Genomic DNA, 23,238 nt, shown 5'->3' on the forward strand with positions numbered 1-23,238 from the left:
TAGGGTTCAAAGTCTAAATAGTAACAATAATTACAAGCACCACCCATGTTTTCATGTGGCAATCCACCCAGTTACTGACCTCTGGGTAAGTCTTGTGATCAGCCTTAGCAGGGTGCCTGCATTTCCACCCAGCAATATTTCAGCAAACAAGAACTGAATTGACCTGAAATATGAACTAGGTATGAACTGGCATACACCTTTAAGGTTGACTGCACTACTGTAGCATTACTGCTTTCTCCCTTGGACCACCAATTTCTATCAAGAAATATTTCGTGTAGCTAGGGGGTGGGGCACGACAAGAGGGTTTATCAGGTAACTTTCCCATTCATTCAGGCAGTAGCTCTAATTATTTAATTCACTGGCTAACATAACCAGAAATTGGTAGTGTAAAAGCTATCTCAGTCATCTGAGAGCCATAATGCAAACTGGGTGTACATTTCATTAAAATAAACATCAGAAAATAAATATCTGTAATGAAGATCTTGTTCAGTATTTTGTTCCAGACGAACAGAAACTTTCTTTGGGTATCCTGCATGTGGGCTAATTTGGGGCAGACACGTTAATACGACCTAAGCTGTACGCCTTCTGCCTAACTCATAAAAAATGTAATCAATTCTCATTTTGAATGTTCATTTAGTATGTTTCCTCCTTAAAGTAAATTAGATTTGAATTAAAAACACATTCCAAGAACACATTTAAGCTTGTGATTTTGCCAAAATGTATTTTTTTTTATTATTATACATTTGTTCTGGTTTATGCTCTTATCTGGGTCTTTACATCTAAAATGTAAACATTTCCCAAGGATTATGTTACTCCTGTTTGAATGAGGAGTTTCTCAAACACACATGGGCAAGCTTAACAAACCTTTCAAGTCTACTGCCAGAATAAAAGCACATAACCAGGCCTGCTCGCTCTTGCTCTGAGTGTTTATATCCTAGCGTGGTAGTTTCCAAGCTCTTTCACCTAATGGGCCCACCAACTAATGCAGCAGTTGTATGCATAAGTATTCAGGATTTTAGTTCCCTCAGCAAAATGAGCCTGCAAGTAAACAGCCTGAGGACCACACTTTACATTTGATCATGGTTAAACCCTAACTCTTGCTGGCTCAGTCCTCTGACCAGTCATTGTAAGCAGATTCAAGCACCCGGGATCACTCATTTGGTCATTCTATCCATACACAAAGATGAGAGAGCAAAAGTGCACTGAGCTGGCACCGATGTATCACTGGTAACCTCTGACACAAAGGTTATGAAATTGGGACTCAGGAACTAGCCTACCCTTGTCTCTGAAGCAAATCCCTTGCCCCTTTTCTGCCTCAACTGCAACTGAGGCAAACACTGGTTCCAACCATAGCCCCGACTTGAGGTGAATCAGGGCTCCTGCCATTACACATCCTGGTTTATCAGGAAACCCCAATTAGCATTAGCTAGGGATTGAAATTTTATACTGTACTTAGTCACAAGCTGTGGTCTCTGACTGTTAGCATTAACTAGCATTACCAATTAACGCTGGTACCAATATTCCCCTTATATTAAGATAAAGTTTCAGAGAAAGGGAAAATATGCTTCTGAGGCAGATTCTTACAGCCCAATCTATTTGTGTGTGTGTAAATTACCTTCTGGATGTGGTGAAGGCCCGTGCCAAAAGATTTGTCCTACCCCAGGGCACTTATCCTGAAGGGGCAAAAATACTGGCAGGTATCCACCATGGCTTTCTGGGATGTCCAAATGCAGCACTGGGTCAGCACTCCCACACTGCAGCTTCTGAACCATAGCCAGCCTCAGTGGTGCAGTGGGGGCGCGCCACAGGTGTTTCCGGGGGTGGAGGGTGGGCCTTAGAGTTACGCCACCCAAAAAAGTGGCTTAACTCCATTCAGCCCAATGGAGGGCTTTCAGGTGGCTGGGGTTTTTCTTCTTCTTGGTGGAACCCCGTGCTGACTGAAAGCACTCTGGGGGCTGCAAGGCAGTGGAGCTATCCCCGGCCACAGTGCCCTCTGGATGGGGCAGCCCGTCACAGTTATAAGGAAATCACAACACTGTCGTCAGTAGCTCATAGAAAGAAATTCTCAGCAAATGATTTCTCCCCCTTGTAGATATGACTTCTCATACTTTTGGGAACACTGCTGACCATTTTATTTGGACTGGATTTTAGTGTCAAGGTTTTAGATTTAGAAGACGTGTTCCATTCTGATTTATATAATTTTGAATCTACCCAAAGATCTAGAGATGAGTTTGCCTAGCAATACTGAAGTAAAAGGTAGCCTAAATTGAGCACTCAGTGTAAAAAAGTTTTCAGTGATTCATTTCAGATATTCAAAGAGCCTGCAATATGGGGTTACATCTTTTAAATGATATCGTATGAACCTCAAGTGCTTTATAGCTTTTTAAGTCCCACGGAACAGATCAACATACCTGAAGTTGCATATCAGCGGCAGCACAAACTTTTTTTGATTCACAGAGTCTTGATACCATGTGTTTGGGTAGAGGCTTGAACAAAAAAAGTGGGAGGGGAACAAGAGACTTCAAATAAATCAGCTGGAGATGTTTAAATGATTTTTACACATCATCAATGAACAGACAATACTAGAGTAACATGAAAGCAAAATTAGTTCAGATTGTATTGCGAGTGGTAAAAGGATAGGATGCAGGGCTCCTAACTGCTCCATCTTGCACATCGTCCCAAGATTCCCCATCAAAAGGCATCTGGCTTTGATCTGTATCCCTTCTGAGAAAGGAGAGGGGCAGGGGCAAGTGGGAACGTAGCCACATGCTTCTTGAGCCAAGGAAAAAAGAGGCAGCAATATTTGGACAGCACATCGTACAAAATATCTCCCTCCAAGGGCGAGAAAAGCTGCTCAGTTTTTGTTCTAAAAAGAAAAATGGGAGGAAGAAGAGAAAAAGTCGTGCTCTGGGAAGGAATCTGCATGGACAAAATACTCCCTGACAGCTCACTCCTCTTTTCCTCCTGGAAATAAAAAGCTCAGAGAAGAATGATGATTCCTGGCTCAATTAGTGTGCCCCCCCCCCCACACACACACTTTCTGGAAATAGGGGCTGAGTTGGTAGAAACGTTTGCCCTCATTAAAGTAGCACCTTGCAGATTCACAATAATTAACATTTGCAAATTGGGGATGGGAAGAAATATGAAATGTCGAAGCCAGAACTTAAGATTTGTCTGTCCCCTTACAGCCTCAACATGACCAGGACCTCTTCACCATGGGGGTCTCCCCCACTGTGGCCCATGCCCTTCTCTGGACCATGCTCTCAGAATCAGCACCAGAGCAAGCCTATCTTCTAGCTGATTTCCTAGATCAAGGGTATATCGGGGCCACTTTGGTTATATACATTTATATATACAGTCCCAATTGGGCAGGGAGGTTGCTTTAGTAATCCCTTCTTGGCACTCAGAAAAAATTAGTAACCACTTCTAGAGAAGTGGTGAGAACTGGTTGGATCCCACCTCTGGGTGGAGGTCTGTTCTGCACAGCTCTGTTCTGCACAGAGGTAGGGAACTTCCATACAGTCCCCTACTGACGTTAGAGGAACTACTGTGGGTAATTCATCCTTTTCCAACAAACTACAAACTTTCATATAATCCACAGAGCAGGAAAAAAATGAGATAAAAATATTTCAAATAAATACTTTAGCTCTCTCCTTGGCACAAAATCATACTGTTGTCATAAGAAATGCAGACTGAGACATCAACACTCCTTTTTTTAAGACAGGAGAAAATATCTAATGTGATCTAAGAGAACAGAAGACACAATATTCATAGGACTAGCATCTTCCTACATCATCATATTTACACATTCACATAAAAACAGTGGTGTCTCGTTTGAATCAGTAGTTTGAAGGTGGAAATCCACGCTACCATAAAAATGGGCTGACAATGCAAACAGAATGGTAGGACATCCACTGGGAAAGATCTCTAACATGAGACCCTGGAGAGCCACTGCCAGTCGGTGTAAACAATACTGACTTGGATGAACCGGTGATCTCATTTAGTACGTGTGACAGCTCCATGTGTTCGTTTGGTATAAGTTAAAGCACAGACTCGTTCTCGAGGAGAAAAATGAATGCTCCGATTCATTCAATCTGGCATCTGGTTTTAATTATTAATTGCAAATCATCTTGCTGCATATTGTAAAAGAGTCTAGACCTCTGCGCATGTACAGAGTGTCCTTTGGGGAGGGGCTGTGGTTCTGCAGGAGAGCATCTGCAGGAGAGATGAAAGGATGTGGTAGCAGGTGATATGACAGACCTCTACCAGAGACCCCTGAGAGCAGTTACCCGTCTGAGTAAACAATACTGACTGATGCCTATACTGACAGTCGGATTCAGTACAAGGCAGTTTCATGTGTCCCCTCTCTACGCATCCCTCTGCAACTTGTAGTATATAACTGAGTATCTGGACAACATCATGTTATATGCTTCCATGCAATAGCCAGCCGAAACAGCCAATTATGAGGAATGCAGGGCAAAGAAACAAACTGTACAATAACTTTGAACTAAAATTTGTTTTACAGGAGTGGGGAAGAAACAAGAAATGAAAGAACTCCATATAGGGAAGTCATTTTCACTTTGCAGTTCTGTGTAATTCTACCATTTGTGTGACAAAGCTCTCTGCAATGTTCATTGGTTGTGAAACAAAACACAGATGTCTAATACAACACAGAACTCTGAAATCACACTTGAAGCTTTACAGCTGATGTGTTGAAGTGTTTTTGAACTGCTTTGTCAAAAATTTATAGCATCTGATCACATAGAAACCTGTTTATTTTCTGCACCATCAATGACCTTCAGAAAACCTATACTAAACAATACAACAAAAGCAATTGCTTTTATTGAAAACTGAGGAAAAGATGTTAACCAAGATAAAATCTGGCACTGGGAAACGGAGAAGAAATGCTTTTAAGATGAAAAGCTGCTTCATGTAGTAGTTAACCAGTCAAAATCTGTAATTTTCCCATCCAGAAAATAGTACCTTGTAAAAAAAATTCAGGAAGATCCAACATGCAAAGCTATAATTTTCAATATCAACATTTGACCAACATACATTTATTTCGCACTGTAGTAAAACTGCTATTCCAGGTTTTATCCCACAGATGCAAACCCCCTGATTAGAATGATTTTTAAACTGGAAGAACAGCTTGCTCCTTTGAGCAAATAAACAAATAAAAATATGAACAAAGGCTCGAATGCTAGACCACACACAGGCATCATGAAGCTAAGAGGAAGGCAGGTGGATCCAAGGATTTCCCCCTCTTATCTCTTCTAACTCTGGTGGGCCACTGCGAGTAGCAAAGTGCTGGACTAGATGGACTCTGGTCTGATCCAGCAGGCTCTTTCTTATGTTTTTATGTTCTTAAATGGAAAGCTGAAAACACCACTTGTTCCCGAGGTCAGTAACTACAGTTTTTACTGGTTAATCCTTTACTGTTCTGAGCTAGGCAACTGTTGCCTATAATGGTCAAGGTGACTTATGAAGCTTACAAAGAAAAGGTGATGGGGTTACAGCCTAGCTGAAGCCTAATTCATATTGCAGTTTAACAAATCCAAAACACCTAGGCCCCTTCCGCACATGCAGAATAATGCACTTTCAATCCACTTCCACAATTGTTTGCAAGTGGATTTTGCTATTCCGCGCAGTAAAATCCAGCTGCAAAGTGCACTGAGAGTGAATTGAAAGTGCATTTTCTGCACATGCGGAAGGGGCCATAGTGTAGACAGGGTCTATGCCAAAGCAGGTGATACTGATCATTTGCTGTAGGCCCTCTGTTTTGAGAGACAGGAGATTGTCCTGTCATAATGGATGGGCTTAGCTATAATGAGGTGCTCAATGGCGTAGCCTTTATTGAGTCTCCGCTCCTCCCAGCCAACACCCTTCCACTCTCTCCCTTCTTACAGAAATCTTGTCCAACTGTGATTACAAAATTAAAAAAAAAATTAGCTAAGGCATGATGGAGATGTACGTGTGCAAATAATCCATGTTAAATTGTTTTCAGTGTTCCTGCTTCCTGCCCACATCACTTCAGGAATACACTAAAGAAATGTGAGATTATGATTTTTTTTGAACTGATGCTTTCATGAGCTGAACTTGGGTGAGGAACGTTGCCTCTGGGCCACGCAGACACCGTATTTGCAGTTTGAGCAGCAGCTGACAGGTGGAGGCAGTGGTGGGATCCAAAAAAGTTAATAACAGGTTCCGATGGTGGTGGGATTCAAACAGTGGTGCCGCCGCACACACGCACCTCCAGTCCCAATTAGGCAGGGAGGTTGCTTTAGTAACCCCTTCTTGGCACTCAGAAAAAATTAGTAACCACTTCTAGAGAAGTGGTGAGAACTGGTTGGATCCCACCTCTGGGTGGAGGTCTGTTCTGCACAGCTCTGTTCTGCACAGAGGTAGGGAACTTCCATACAGTCCCCTACTGACGTTAGAGGAACTACTGTGGGTAATTCATCCCTTTCCAACAAACTACAAACGTAGGACATCCTGAGCGCTTTAGAAAACCTGGTTGCCTACTGTAATGGGTGTTCATCTAGGTCTTCAGTGCAGACACACAATATGGGGACTGAGCCTGCACAGGCCTGCTGAAACTGCAGAATTATCTGGCTCTGTCAGGAAGCCATTGCTGGAAGGGGGGAATTGCTAGGGAGAGCTTTAGTGCCTGCGGTGTTATCTGTTTCCTTGGCCTAGAAGCTCTGAGCTGGGATGAGACTTCAGGCTGGACAGGTTCACATGTGGAGGGTTGGGAATTGCTACATTATATTATCAACTGTTCGGGCCCAATTCGCCAGAACAGCCTTTTGCTGTCTTTCTCATGTCTTCAATACAATCCTTGAACCCATCAAGCGAGTTACTGGCTCATTCCGTACATGCAGAATAATGCACTTTCAAACTGCTTTCAATGCTCTTTGAAGCTGTGAGGAATAGCAAAATCCACTTGCAAACAGTTGTGAAAGTGGTTTGAAAACGCATTATTCTGCATGTGCAGAAGGGGCCACTGTCTGAACAGGGAATTTGACAGGCTCCTAGCCTGCCTCACTACGTCACCACTGACGGTTCCTCACTACGTCACCTGCCTCACTACGATGCCTGCCTCACTACGTCACCACTGACGGTTCCAATGTTTTTTTACTTATTTTAAAATCTGTCTTCTCTTTTTAAAGAATGGCATTAAGAGGACAAATGGCATTTGTCAGGTCTCTGAAAATTAGTGAGGTTTTGATAGAGATCAAATTAAGGTGAACAAAAAAGATTTCTGGCATGTTCTAATATCTAAAATCTTTTTACTTTTTTGGTTAGAAAAAAGACTAAGGAGAGACATGGGCCTTTTCCGCACATGCAGAATAACGTGCTTTCAATCCGCTTTGCAGCTGTGCAGAATAGCAAAATCTACTTGCAAACAATTGTGAAAGTGGATTGAAAGCGTATTATTCTGCATGTGTGGAAGGGGCCATCAGAAGCTTGTAAAATCATGAATGGTCTGAAAACAGTGATTCCCATCCTCCAAATTATAACGTTAGAACTTTGGGGCTTATCTCATGAAACTGTTTGGCAGCTGATGCAGGAAAAAATTAAGGAAGGACTGTCTCACATGAAGCATAATTAACATGGAATTTAATATTACAAGATAAGGGGACAGTAACTGGATTAAATAACTTTAGAAGTATATTAGACAAATTCACAGAAAGTAAGGCTTCTCAAAGGATATTAAGCATATTGATTAAATCAGATCTTCAGATGCTATCCCAGAATCACAGATGCTGGGAATTAACCATGAGAGATGCTATATCCTTCAAACCCTTTCTAGTAGGAATCTAGAATGGTCACTGCTGGAAACACTGAACCCTAGATAAGACCTTTTCCTGCTCTTGCTGGGCTTTTATTCTAGTTTTCCTTCTTCCCAGCTATGAGTCACTTTGGTCACTTTCCCAACAGAACTTCCTTCACACTTCAAAGCAAAAAAAATTAAACACATGTTTTGTCCTGCTTTACCAAATAAGCTCGCTGGGCAATTTGGCAGCAGGAAGTGGATTCATTTTACAAGGCCTTCACTTTTAAAATGGCTTCAGCCAAATTGGCTCTCTCAATATAATTATGTTTTTTTCCCCACAGTTTTATACTTTGTTTTAAGCAACTCCAAGAGCAGTTGATGGTAATCATTTTGGTAAAGCATATTGCCTGTAACAGGATTCCAATATAGCTCATGTTTACATTATTTCAGCTGATCTGTATGGGATCTTGTTATATCATTCCTTATTGATTTAAATCCCACCTCTTCACAGATGTGGAGCCTAGACAGTTTATAAGAATATACAGTCCAATCATAATTGGACTGTAGATTCTTATAATCTGTCTTGGCTCCACGTCTGTGAAGAGGTGGGATACAAATGTTTTTTAAACAAAGAAAAATTGTTGCTATAACAGCAATAGTTAAATCCCTCAAATGCCAACTGGGCAAACAAAAGAAAAACTGTAGCAATACAGTCACCATGAATTTTCACTGATATAGGAAGTGATTATACGAAAACTTCACAGGGTCATATGCTGTGTTCCAACAATAATCTTGTTGGAGCAATGTAAGTAATCTTCGTGGTGCCACTAGATTTCTGATTTATCTCTCTGATAACACCCTGCACTCCTGCCACGTCCCTGGAACGCCTGGTACAAGATGCCCTCCCTCATCCCCTGGACGCTACGTCACTGAGAAAATGTCAACGGTAATCATTTGATGTATAATTTTCAAGCAATTCCTTTGGTTTTAACATCAGCCCACATTTTTTATTTTACAACCTTGGTGAAAAGAATTTTGCTTAACTGGTTCTGGTGGGTTTTCCGGGTTGTGTGGCCGTGGTCTGGTGGATCTGGTAGCCCCACAGCCCAGAAAACCCAGCCAGAACCAGTTGAATCCGGTCGTGAAAGCCTTCGACAATACAATTTTGCTCAAGTTTCTTGCTACAGGTGACATAACTGAGAGCAGTATACCAAAGCAACGCCTCTCAAGCAACATAGTGGCAAGGGAAGCTAGTAGAATCTGATCCTAATTCTAAGCATTTGAAAACAAAGTTTGCTTCAGCCATGGACTTTTCCACAGAATGGATTATAAACAGCCATATGATTGTCATAAATAGGTCAAAATCTGATTGCTCATTCAAAATGAAAGCAAATGGTGACTTTGGTATAATAGATTTCACTTTGCTTTGAAACCTTATGATCAAACTGATCAAAGAAAAAAAAACAGACAGCTGAGTCCAAAGTAATTTTTTAAAAAATATTCAGGAAGGCTGAAGAAACACACCTTCAGAAACATGACAGCAAAACAGAAGTTTCAGGCTCGAATCCTAATCCTACATTACAACTCATCCAGTCCTCCTTTCAAGACCAAATTACAGCCTACTCATCGGTTTCCTGGTACACAAATGCTTTTGTGCCAAACCAGCTCCTCTGCAAAACAGACTAGAATGGGATACACAGTTCCTGGTTCTTGATTTGTGGCCTTAAAAAGCCATACGACGGGATTTATTAAGACATTTGCAAAAGACAAAGCTGTACATTATATTCTGAAAGTCTGTCTTCAGTTCTGTTCTTAGGTCCAAATCTGTTCATTGTAAACACCCAGTTCCATAAAGTTTGATAAATGCCTGAATAAGTATTACAATTCGTGACAGAATAAATGTTGTCAAGACAGCACCATATTTTTTTTCATGTGTTTGGATATTCCTAGCGCTTTTATTTATCATTATAGCAATAATTTTATTCAGAATACTGGAAAGCAGTCATTTCCTGACCATATTTTCCAATCAGCAGGGCATTATATATAACACATGATGAGTTCCTGTACATCATTATATACTCTGAATTTCAACTGCAGAGAGTTTCAGCAAGCCCTGTGCAGGCTCAGTCCCCATAATGTGTTTCTGCACTGAAGACCTAGATGATGATGATGATGAAGAAGAAGAAGAGGAGGAGGAGGAGGAGGAGGAGGAGTTTGGATTTATATTCCCCTCTTTCTCTCCTGTAGGAGACTCAAAGGGGCTTACAATCTCCTTGCCCTTCCCCCCTCACAACAAACACCCTGTGAGGTGGGTGGGGCTGAGAGAGCTCCGAAAAGCTGTGACTAGCCCAAGTCACCCAGCTGGCGTGTGTGGGAGTGTACAGGCTAATCTGAATTCCCCAGATCAGCTTCCACAGCTCAGGCGGCAGAGCGGGGAATCAAACCCAGTTCCTCCAGATTAGAATGTACCTGCTCTTAACCACTACACCATTACAGTAGGCAACCAGGTTTTCTAAAGTGCTCAGGATGACCTACATTTGTAGTTTGTTGGAAAAGGATGAATTACCCACAGTAGTTCCTCTAACGTCAGTAGGGTGCTGTATGGAAGTTCCCTACCTCTGTGCAGAACGGAGCTGCTCGTGGGACCTCCACCTGTCAGCTGCTGCTCAAACTGCAAAGCACCAATACGGTGTCTGCGTGGCCGCATGGCTCAGAGGCAACGTTCCTCACCCAAGTTCAGCTCATGAAAGCATCAATTCAAAAAAATCATAATCTCACATTTCTTTAGTGTATTCCTGAAGTGATGTGGGCAGGAAGCAGGAACACTTAAAACAATTTAACATGGATTATTTGCACACTTACATCCCCATCATGCCTTACCTAATTTTTTTTAAATTTTGTAATCACAGTTGGACAAGATTTCTGTAAGAAGGGAGAGAGTGGAAGGGTGTTGGCTGGGAGGAGCGGAGACTCAATAAAGACTATGCCATTGAGCACCTCATTATAGCTAAGCCCATCCATTATGGCAGGACAATTTCCTGTCTCTCAAAACAGAGGGCCTACAGCAAATGACCAGTATCACCTGCTTTGGCATATACCCTGTCTACACTATGGCTCCTTCCGCACATGCAGAATAATGCACTTTCAATTCACTTTCAATGCACTTTGCAGCTGGATTTGTTTGACTTATTTTCTATATAGGAAGATTGCCGATTCTGTGCTCTTCACAGCGCAGTTAGCACTAAATAAATGCTTTAAAATGTATATACTTCTTTCTGTTTTTAACAATCCAATGACGCTGCTAGAGATTTCCAAGACTGCCAAGTTTGGTGTTTCTGTATTAATGATATAAGTAGTATCACTGCTCCTTAAAGACTAACAAAATCAATTAAGCACTTCGGGTGTCACTGGACAACTGCTTTATTTTGCTGCTACAAATTGACACAGCTATCCATCTTTTGAATCTGAATTAATGCTTTAGTTCACAAATAGACCTGCTTTCCAGTGAACCCTACCTGACCCGTTTCATAGTGTCTTGCAAACTGGTTCACCACTCGATAATCATTTGCGAAATACTCCATCAAGATCGAGGGAACTTCTGCAAAGTCGGTAGAACACCTTGTCCCTGCAGAGGATGAAGGAGCAGGATGCTAACATTCAAAAAGTCATGATATATGGATAAATTCCTTTCTTTCCCAATGCTCCTTTTCCCTTTCCAATTGCACTTTTGATGAACTGTGATTAATCACTCATAAAGTAAACATTTCATTTCTATAACGTTACTGTGACTGTTGGCAGAAAAGTCGAATTATAATCCTACGGGTTTTACTGCAAATCACAAAGTAAAACACAATATTTGAACAGCTGGGCGAGGCGCCCTATAAAGCTGTGGATCCCACCCTTTATAAACTTAAGCCAGGATAAAACCAACCTCGCCCCACATGAAACACCAAATCTCTAATTGTCTGAACTCTATACCCAATTACAATAAAAATATCAAATTATGCTTGAGAATTTAATCCCACTTACAAATATTATCATTCCCATTTTTCTGACAATCTCACACAATCCATATTTGCTTTCTTTAACTGCTGAATCTGTCATTCATTTGAAGAAGAAGAAGGTGTTGGGGTGTGTGTGTGGCTACTTCCAGACATAACAAAATAAAAACTTCACTCTTCAAATCTACACTTTCTTTCTGATTGGCACATTTCAAACTTTTCTTCAGTTTCTTAAGCAACATGCATACAATATACTATTCTTGAGCAAGATGAATACAACACACTATTTTGGTCCAGAATGTGGCAGCAAGAGTCCACACAGAGAAACTGCGGCAGGCACACGTACAACCTGTGCTCTGCCAGCTGCACTGGCTCCAGGTGGAATACCAGATCAGATTCAAGGTTCTTGTACTAAATACAAGCCCGAAACACTCTGGGACAGTGATGGCGAACCTTTTTGAGACCGAGTGCCCAAATTGCAACCCAAACCCCACTTATTTATCGCAAAGTGTCAACCCAGCAATTTAACTTGAATGTTGAGGTATCAGTTTAGAAAAAACCAGTTGGCTCCCTCTTTCTCCACCCCACCCACTCGAGCAGGGGCCAGCCTACTGTAGCCTCCAGCAAGTCCCATGCGCACCACTCTGTGCCTCTCTAGCATCTCTGCTTCCAATGCACACACACACCCCTCGGGCAGTAGCCACCCAGAGCACAGGCACCAGGCCCGCCAGTCGAGTCCTCCCTGCTCACCGCGATGTGCACACGTCGTGTTCAGTGGCCCAGGCCAGCCTAGATGTGTGTGTGTGGGCGGGTGATTTTCCACCCCCCACATGATGAACTCTGTGTGTGTGTGTGCCCACAGAGAGGACTCCGAGTGCCACCTCTGGCACCCGTGCCATAGGTTTGCCATCACTGCTCTGGGATCTGTGTACCTATGGGCCGTCTCTCCTGGTATGCTCTCCAAAGAGTGCTTAGATTGGCAAATAACAACTTACAACAAGTTTAGCTCGCCTCAACCAAGACCAGTGCCTTTTCAGTCCTGATCCCAGTCTGGTGGAATGCTCTATCCAGTGAGACCAGACTCCTGTGACACCACAGGCAGTTCGGCAAGGCTTACAAGGCAGAGCTGTTCCACCAGGAGAACAGTTGAGGCAGTTATGATACCATCTGCCCTCCCCATTCCTCTCTATCCTCCCTCTTTCCAGTGTTTTACCATCATTAATCCTTATGGGGTTGAATGTCTGGAACTCGCCATCTTGTTGTTATTATTATTAGAGATATTTATTGCTATTGGTTTTGTTGGGAAGGTTCATATTGATTTTAGGTATTTGTACTTTTCTATCATAATGTGAGTCACCCCCAAGCCCGAAATGAGAGGGGCAGCATAGAAATCCAATAAGTAATGAGGAGGAGGACACTAAATATCATGATCTGAAAATCGAGATTCAGCAACTATGGCACAAACTAGATGAGGTCATCCCCGTGATAAGCTGCCTTACAAATTTAATGTAACCCTGAAATGGGCATTTGTGAAAAACGAGGGAGTGATTTGTCCGTTAATAAACGAACTCCAAGCACTTACCAGTGACATGCTGATATCGAGTCCTTCCCAGCATAGAGTGCATGGCATGTCCCATTTCATGGAAAAGGTTTTCCATCATGCCAGGGGTTAATAGAGTTGGTGAACCCCGAGTGGAATGGGGCAAGTTCAACATCAGGACAACAACAGGAAGTTGGTATTCGCCATTTTCTTTTAGCCGGCCTCCACGAATTGTAAAATGGCAATCCTATTTTTTTCCCAAAGAAAAAACTCTCAGAAAACCAGCTCCAATATTTGACCACACTAATAACATTTAAGCCACTGATACAGTTTCGGTCACTCGGCCTGCTTACAATTAATGAACCATCTTCAGTCAAGTAGTTGTTCTGAATGAAGACTTGTCTAGTTGACCGCTTAAAGCAAAGCCTTGATTGGTTTGGTTTAATTTCATTTTAAAGCTTGCTTACTGTAATAAGGTAACTCTACTGAATGTTGAAAAAACCGAATGGAACCTCTGATATACATATTCAAACCATGTCTCTGTTTCTAGTTCAAATGCCATTTTCAGAGATGGGCAGAAAAATGTAAAACACAACACAACATCACCCTTGGAGACTGACATGCAGAAAAATCACTTAAATGCACAAAATCAATCAATTAAAAGTACAAAATCATATTAAAGTTCAGATTAATGCTCTGCATTTCAAGGAAAAGTTACCACGTGTTAAATAAATACGCAGAGAAAAATCATAATGCAGTAATCCCCGTGAATCCTGCGACCTCAGACAAGCACATTCAGGTCAATAGTCTATCTATCAAGAACAAACCTAAGTTTCATCCCTGAACACATTTTGAAAAGGACCCAGAACAGGCCTCTGACACTGAGTTTCGCAGTGTTGAAACAGAGACTTTAAAAAAGCGGCATGACGTAAGAAAACATAGAATATGTTGCCTTTTTAAATGGAAAATAATTTCCGAGCAAAATTTGTCCTAACATGCAGTACAACCCAGTCAGCCTGAACTGCTATTATTTGTTAAAAACAAACAAAAACCCCTTTCCCCATCCCTTGGAAGAGAAGAGCAACACATTTGTCACAAGATATATCTCAGCAAGGCATCATTTCAATACTTTTCAAAGTTTTCTCAATAGAATTATACAGTAAGGACATTAATGTTTGTTATAGCAGCATTACTGCATAGTTTTGTACATTGCACAGTATGCTTCTCACCTGACATTAATTCAAAACTATCCACAGGTTTGTTTATACTTTGCCAACACTCTGCAAGTCTTCTACTGCTAGTTGCAGAAGAAGAACTCTATGAGACATTAATTGGCCAGAGTAGGCAACATGGGATCCTGTGATTACCTATGTGGATGACTATTCATATATTATATAGCCTGTGGCCCCAATCTAGCGGTTTTGCATGGAATGAAATTGTGAAAGCCACTATTATTTAGCCTTTAATCACACTGAAGTATAGCAGTGACCATATAACAAAGGTTTGGCATTAGTGTTTCTCTGGGTTACGTGAAATGGCCACATGGAGATCCCTTACAATGTACAAGACTACTGGTCCAGAAAGGTCTGCTCAGATTGGCAGCGGTTCCCCAGAGTCTCAGACAAAGGCCTTCCACATTATCATTGTGTGTGTAAAGTGCCATCAAGCTGCAGCCAACTTACTGGCAACCCAGTAGGGTTTTCAGGCCAAGAGACTAACACAGGTGGTTTGCCACTGCCGCCTTCTGCATAGCAACCTTGGCATTTTCCCATCAAAGCACTCACCAGGGTCAATCCTGCTTAGCTTCTGAGATCTGATGACATCAGACTAGCCTTGGCCATTCAGGTCAGGGTACACCAACTATAACGATTAGCTGGGGATGCCAGGTATTTAGCTGGGATCTTTCAGCATGCCATTTAGATGCTCTACCACTGAATCACAGCCCCACAACAGTCTAAAACAAGAGGACTTCATTCGTCTAGAATGAAATTTACCTAGCGTTCCAGCAGCCGTTCTGCATTTTTAAGGTAGCAGAGTTCTTTCAAAGTACTAAATAAACCTCAGAGGTGTAAAAAAGAGAACAGATAGTAATATTTTTATACTCAGTAGCTTCCATCAGTGCAGAATCTAAATCTCTGCTTGGTAAAAAGAGAATGAAGAATCATCACAAAGGTGTGCGTGTTTTAATAAAATAATTTTTTTAATTAGTGATTTATAAGCTGCTTTGGCCCTAACTTGGATGGCTCAGGTTAGCCTGATCTCATCTGATCTCAAACTACGCAAGATCGGTCCCGGCTAGTACTTGGATGGGAGATCCACCAAGGAATACCAGGGTCGTGATGCAGAGGCAAGAAATGGCAAATCACTTCTGTTAGTCTGTTGCCTTGAAAACCCTAAGGTTTTCGTAAGTTAGCCAAGTCGTAAGTTAGCTAAGACTTCATGGAACTTTACGCGTGCGTGCACGCACACACACACACACACACAAGCTGCTCTGAACCACAAGGAAAGGCAAGATGTAAATATTTTAATAAATAAATAAAATAGTCTCAGAAACGTGTTTGTGATGGTTTTCAACCATGATCTTATATAGCTGAATAGTCAAAGATTGTTACCTGATGAGGCTTGCCTGATCTTTGGAAGAAATCACAGTAGATATATCCCAACAACCCTTCATGTTCATGGACAACTGCCTAAAAATATTTTAAAAATACATTAAAAGAACAAGGCAAAGATGCAATAACTTAATACTATGTGACGGTGCTGCTTGTATAAGAACTAGTCCTAATGTGGTATTGCATATGAATCTTTAAATACTAAATCTTCATTTTCCATGAGCTTAGAAATTTTTAATGATGTCTCCCTATTGATGGACTATTTAAACAAATAAATGGCTCCAGCCTCATTCATAGGATACCTGAAATTTTTTCAGTACACCATTTTGTGGTTTATCCAAATGAAAGACTCGTGAAGTTATAAATAACCAATTTGAGCAACATTTGACATGTTAAATCTGCTTTAAACTGATTAAGTATCCTGGGTGTACAGCTGGTAGGAAGCCAGCTATGAGATCAGCCAAAAATAGTTTAAAACATCTCAGAAGGGGTTTTATGAGTGACAGCTCCCTATGATTCCTGGACTCTGAAGGAGAAAAGGAGTAAGAAAACTGTGAAGAGCAGAAGGACAAGGAACAAAGAGAGAAGCAGAATGCTTCAAGCGAGCAGACTGTTGGATCTGGTCAACCAACTTTTGAATCCTTCCTTGAGCAGAAACTCATGGCTAATTTTAATGCTACAGTGTCCTGTTTGGATATTTTAAAAAAAGGGGGGAGAAGAATTTAAGTCAGATTTATTAAGGTATATGTGGAAGTATGATTGTTCAGACTCCTCAACCCCAAAAGAAGCAAGAGAACTCACTTAAGTTCCACTTTTCTCTTCTAGTCATCCTTCTACATAATAGCTTACTTTCTTCCACTGAAGAAGAAAAGTCTGGATTAATATCTCACTTTCCTCAGTCATAAGGAGTCTCAAACTGGCTTACAAACTCCTTCCCTTCCTCTCCCCACCATGGGCACCTTGTGAGGTGGGTATGACTAAGAGGGTTCTGAGAGAACCGTGACTTGGCCAAGATAACCCAGCAGGCTTCATGTGCAGGAGTGGGGAAACAAACCTAGGTCACCAAATTACAGCCTGCCGCTCATGCAGAGGAGTGGGGAATCAAACACAGCTCTTTAGAGTTCATGACTCTTAACAACTATACCAAGCATGGAACTACACCACGCTGGTTACTTCTTTCAAGCATTACCTTAAGATGTATATTTTCACCCAGACTTCTTCCCTACTTGTCTCCCTAAACTGTTTCATCTTCAAGTTTAGATGGTAAACCTGGAGACATGACTAGGCTCATTTTTAATTTTTAAATAGTCACCACTGATTATCTGTTTCAAATAATATTGGTCAACTGCTTGGCTCCCATCTGTTTCAGGGCGTTCACTGCCTTTGCGCTACAGAACCTTAACACTTTTCTTCTTCTTCACAACAAGATGTATTTGTACTTAGAGCACTAAAGTGAGCACAAACTAAAGAAAGTGTGATTTGTGATTTCACAGACTGCACTGAAAATAACAAGGATACCATCTCTATCACTTTTGTCTAAGGGCATCCAGACATTTAGAAGTTCAACCTCTTACCAGTTTGCGGACATCTTCGCACCAAACTTCTCCCTTCAAAGGATGTTCAGCATACAGGGAGATTCCTAAGAGTTTGTTGAACAAAATGTTGAGGCCTTCCATGCATGCTCCAAGAGAGAAAAAAGGACAATATAGGCTGGGTTCAATATTATACCTAAAATAAGGTAAAAGTGTTATGGTCAGATTCAGCCTAGATTTCTAACATTTTACACATCAAATCAATGCTGCAGTACAATCAGTATTAGGGTAAGGACCAGAGGCATAGCTCCAAGGGGGCTGGGGTGGGTGGGGTGCACGATGCACTGAGTGCGCGTGTAACCTCAGCTTGTGGGTTCTGTGGGGCAGAACCTGGAATGAGTTGCAAAGAACCAAATTTAAACAACAAAATGGTTTACTTTTCTTTACAATTTACACTTTTAAAACATCAACATTTAACGTTACAATTCAAGGTCCTGTTCAGGTTGCATTTCAAGTCCTTCTATTTACAGTCTACTGATATTGCCAAGTCCAAATCTTCTTTGCAAGTTGGCTGGCTCCTGAAGACTCCAAGGGCTTGATGAACAGGTTGCAACATGATGAAGGTCTCCAGGAGAACTCTCACCCATTACAACCACAAAAGAAAACCCTGAAACAATAAACTCCAACATTTACAACACAGCAAAACAACAACTACCTTCCCAGTAGTTCCCAACAATATTGAAATTACCTTAACAAGGTGTTAAGGGCTTATAGAAATCAAGGTCCGAGTCTGGTAGCCTTGTTCTTCTGCAAAAGAGCTCTTGCAGCCTCTCTGCTGCTCCGAGTCTCCACCCCTTACTGGGTCAACCCATTCTGGGCCAACCCATTCTGGGCATGGGGGTTACATTCTCCCCCCTACTAAAATTCTGTCGTCCCGACAGTAATTTGGTAATGCAATCCTTTTTGGAAATCATTGCACAATGAGATTTCCCCCAGAGATTCTCCTATACTTGGAGGAACCACATTTGGTGCATCTTGGAATGCAGAACATTGTCTTTCCCTTGCAAGGATTTCCAACTGTTCCAAACTTAGCTGCACTGGAAGTTTGCAAAACTTTCCAGCAAAATGCTGCGTTGCATGATTCAGCCAATTAGTTTGGCAGAAGGGATGGGGGGGTTTGCAACTGGAATCCTCCTCCTTCAGGGCAACTGCCAAACAGAATCATGTGCCTTCAAATTACACATAGCAACATCTCTCTGAACTTTACATCAAATAACAAAACAGTTATATGGGGATCAAACCCCAACTTGTTGCACACTTCCATTGCAAGCAATTTATATTTGCAATCTCACTTCCAAGCCCCACGCTGGTTGGGCGCCATTTGTAACCTCAGCTTGTGGGTTCTGTGGGGCAGAACCTGGAATGAGTTGCAAAGAACCAAATTTAAACAACAAAATGGTTAACTTTTCTTTACAATTTACACTTTTAAAACATCAACATTTAACGTTACAATTCAAGGTCCTGTTCAGGTTGCATTTCAAGTCCTTCTATTTACAGTCTACTGATATTGCCAAGTCCAAATCTTCTTTGCAAGTTGGCTGGCTCCTGAAGACTCCAAGGGCTTGATGAACAGGTTGCAACATGATGAAGGTCTCCAGGAGAACTCTCACCCATTACAACCACAAAAGAAAACCCTGAAACAATAAACTCCAACATTTACAACACAGCAAAACAACAACTACCTTCCCAGTAGTTCCCAACAATATTGAAATTACCTTAACAAGGTGTTAAGGGCTTATAGAAATCAAGGTCCGAGTCTGGTAGCCTTGTTCTTCTGCAAAAGAGCTCTTGCAGCCTCTCTGCTGCTCCGAGTCTCCACCCCCTTACTGGGTCAACCCATTCTGGGCCAACCCATTCTGGGCATGGGGGTTACACGCGCCCCTGTGGGGCGTGGTGGGGGCGTTCCGGGGGCATGGCAGGGGTGTTCTGGAATGGGATGGGGGCGTTCTGGGGCAGGGCAGGGGTAAAGGACGCACCAGTGCACCGGGTGCTTTTCCCCCTTGCTACGCCTCTGGTCAGGACAATGGGAGTCTGCAGCCTCTCTGCTCCCGGCCACCTCTACGTTCTCCCCAGGGCTGTCTATGCAGTCGTCATTTGCCCTGATAGCACCTCAGTTTCCTCCTGCTTGTTAAAGGGGGGCTCTGCGCTTCTCCTCGTTTAACTGATGATAGCTAAATACATCATCCACACTTCAGTTTCACTCTAAACGGCCTACATAAGATATAGGCACCCCTGAGCACAGGTACTTACCAGCAGCATGAAGGCTCTGAGGCAAGTCTCTGATGCTAGCAGGACTACTGGGGATCAGGTGTGTCTAACCATTTATGATGCTCATAATCAGTCCTCCCTTTTATCTTCCAGCAACCTCTTTCCATGCTGCCATTATTTATTTTTTTCTGGCACAGGAAAAACACCAAACAAAAAACTTGCCTATCCCTGTACTACATTTACATATTTCACAGAGCAGGCTACAACTTAAGAGACAAAAAAATTTGCATTTGGCACCAGGAGTTAACATTACCATAAAAAGATTCTTCCCATAATACATTCTATCAAAAGATGAATGTTTTGATTTATTATGGGAAAGCACAACAGATACACTATTAAAGTTGATATATCAAAGCCAACGTCAGTTCATTTGGTCTGAGTTTCTGTTCTATATTAAAATGCAAGGGAAACTCCAACCATCTCAAACATTCAGTATTTGGCTCGCCAATGTTTCCAAGGAAAGCACAATATAATTTGCTTGTTAGCTTTCATGAAGAGAACAATTCAGGTAGAAAAGATTGAGACACCGTAAGGAGTAATAGGTGTAGTATGACAGCGTAGCCATGCTGGTCTGCAGTAGAACAGCTGAATTCAACCACAAGTTTTCCAGGATATGAGCTTTCAAGAGTCACAGCTCATCTGATGAAGGGAGATAGACTTCTGAAAGCTTATACAGCAGCTAGATTTAAATCTAGATGTAGTATGCCATAATAAACCATTGTTTCATGACCTCAGAGACAAAATAAAATGTAGGTCTTGGGCAGTCTAATCTGGGGGGGGGGGGCAGAATGGCCAAAGGAGGTACTTAAACCAGCCTGGGGGCGGCCACGTGGAGGCCAACACAGCTGGGGGCATCCTCATTCCAGGAGGCGGAGCCAGCACTAGTCAGTTTTCATCGGGCTTTGGCCCCAGGAACACTGGAAGGATGGTCAGTGAATTTATACCACTCTTTTCGGTGGCATCACTCCATAAAGCCCTATGGAGGGTTTTTTAAGCTTTTGGCTGTGTCCCTGCACCTCCTGGAAGCCCTATGGCGGTGGCATGGAGCAACACTGTCCCTGGCTGAATTCAGGAACTGCACTGGGTTGTACATTTGATTTATACGTTTGGAAAGAAGTTAAGGCTATGGAAGCTAGATTTGAATCTAGATGTAGCATGCCATTATAAACCCTTATTTTATTGCTTTACTCTGGACATTTGGAAAGAAGTAAGGGCTGTGATATGTATCATGATGGTAGTCTCCATTACTCGAAATGTTTCCAATAGGCCAACCTAGCAAACCTAAATAAAGTTAAACCCTTCCAAGCTAAATGAATACAATGGGTTTGGAAGGGTGTAGCTCTGCTTAAATGCACATTGGTAGCCTTTAAAGGGATGACCGCATTTCCCTGCTATCAGTAAGGACCAAGTATTCAGAACCGTAACAATTGCAAATTGTGCATTTAGCAAGACTTCTTGTTGTATTCTATAATTTTAACCACAGTGTGTAAGATAAAGGAGACAGAAGTGGATTCCACACAGCATATTTGTAAGTTGCAAACATTATAAATGAACTCATTTCCCCTTTTTATTAATGGAAAACAAATTCATTTATAAGGATTGCAACTTATAAATATGCTGTGCAGGCTGAGCCTGAATTGTGTTGTCAACAAAATACAGAAATCTAATTTTATTCGTCCTAATAAAAAGAGACTTGGGATTTTGTGAAAAATTTTGTTTGTTTTAAAACAACAAAAACATTGAAATACAGTAAGCTTGACAAATGATTAGTTTAAAACGTAGACGATTACAAAACAAGGAAAATCCTTTCCAGCAAACTACGCTGATTTACAGCCGAGTTCTAAACATGGTTTCTCATTTATTAGCCCATCTGTTCTTCAAACTTACACAACAACCTTACAGTGAATTTTTCCATTTGACTAAATGATAGTAGCTGGACCAGGACAACTTGTAGAGCAATCCTGAGAAGCTGTAACTTAGATTGGTACCACCATTCAGCTTCATGACCAACAGGAGATTTCAACTTACCGGTAGGTCTCTCCATTCTATATACAATCCTTTATTCACTAAATTATACTGACTCTTTCAATAATGCAAGATTAGCATGGCAGATGCTCAAAGAAAGAGAGAAGGGTTGAAAACATATTGCCAGAACTTTCCCTGGTAAATCCACATTCTTTGTTAATAACAGTTTCTGGGGGTTGGGGGGGGGGAGCTGTTGAAGAAGGGTAAATTGAAATTCAGAGAAAAATATTATCAACTGTATTATCGACTTGGCCAGATTTTTAAAAAGCCCTAATCTGCAGACTGAACATGTATGTTCGGGTTGTTCTTCAGAAGTAATTCCACTGAACTCAATGGAACTTACTCCCAAGCATAAGTCTGTATCCTTAGATCAGGGGTGTGGAACTCTGGCGCTTCAGATGTTCATGAACTACAATTCACATCCGCCCCAGGGACTGATGGGAATTGTAGTCCATGAATATCTGAAGCGCCAGAGTTCCACACCATGGAAAAATGTACCACACAAGAGAAAAAAATAGCAAATTAACGTGCAGAACTATGGGGCGAGTTTCAAAAGCAGAGATTTCAATAGGGTTTGCTTTCAAGCATTTGGGCATGAGAATGCAGCTGTAGATTACTAAGCAAGTTTAGAATTAGCAGTACTGGCTGAGAAATAACATCACCAGGTAGTTAATATACAGGTATTCTGTCTTACAGTAACATTTAGGGAGACTGTTATTATACGTACATGAATTAGACAGTTTCTTACTTGCCTGTGGTTGGAGCATGTTCTGGCGTTCACTATTCTAGCTAAGAGTTGCCAAAACTCTTTCCCCTAAATACTTAGTCAGTTTTAACAAGAACAACAAGAAACCCTTAAGCAAACATATTTTAAACCTCTGTATCCAACCTCAATTAAATACACATTGAAACATCCAAGCTGTCTATATTTGTGCTGACAAACGCCTCTCACAGCCAGAGCAGTTCTTTATAATGATATATCTCTAAGCGTAAAATGCAAACTACATTGCTACTGTTTGATGGGAGATCTATGAGGAGGCTCCCTTTTCCAAAAGGAAATGTGACAAAGCTGTATAAAACGTTCCCATAAATGGCAGCAAGTTAATGTAAGAGCTCCCCCTGCTGTTTATACTTCAGAAATGCTCCCATTCTTGTCAGACCTGTACTATACAAGCAGAAAAAACTCCTGGTGCGTGGGGGAATTTGTCAGTTCCTTCCTCGCCACATTCATTTATTTATTCATTCATTACACTTACATCCTGCCAATCTCATGGCGGCTCACAATAAAACATACATAAAAACAATCTCTACAATAAATACAATAAATAATATATAAACAGACATTTAAAACATTACAAATAGCATAAGCTTAAAACACTTACAAACAGATCACTTGAAAGAAACCAACATGGGAGACATAAAA

At 41.5% G+C, this 23,238-nt stretch overlaps 1 protein-coding gene across 2 annotated transcripts in view; it reads right to left on the minus strand.

Annotated features, from left to right (window-relative positions):
- Nucleotides 1-23,238, minus strand: part of LOC125431845 (mitochondrial intermediate peptidase) — a 75,206-nt gene that overhangs the window by 34,084 nt on the left and 17,884 nt on the right. For both annotated transcript variants that reach the window (XM_048495013.1, XM_048495014.1), the window contains exons 11-15: nucleotides 17,505-17,658; nucleotides 15,931-16,008; nucleotides 13,361-13,565; nucleotides 11,293-11,402; nucleotides 2,412-2,486 (exon numbers count right to left, since the gene is read on the minus strand). In XM_048495013.1, coding sequence (XP_048350970.1) covers nucleotides 2,412-2,486; nucleotides 11,293-11,402; nucleotides 13,361-13,565; nucleotides 15,931-16,008; nucleotides 17,505-17,658 — 622 coding nt within the window. The remainder of the gene's footprint in view (nucleotides 1-2,411; nucleotides 2,487-11,292; nucleotides 11,403-13,360; nucleotides 13,566-15,930; nucleotides 16,009-17,504; nucleotides 17,659-23,238) is intronic.

This window comes from Sphaerodactylus townsendi, linkage group LG04, assembly GCF_021028975.2.
Source record: "Sphaerodactylus townsendi isolate TG3544 linkage group LG04, MPM_Stown_v2.3, whole genome shotgun sequence".
Classification (NCBI taxonomy): Eukaryota; Metazoa; Chordata; class Lepidosauria; order Squamata; family Sphaerodactylidae; genus Sphaerodactylus; species Sphaerodactylus townsendi.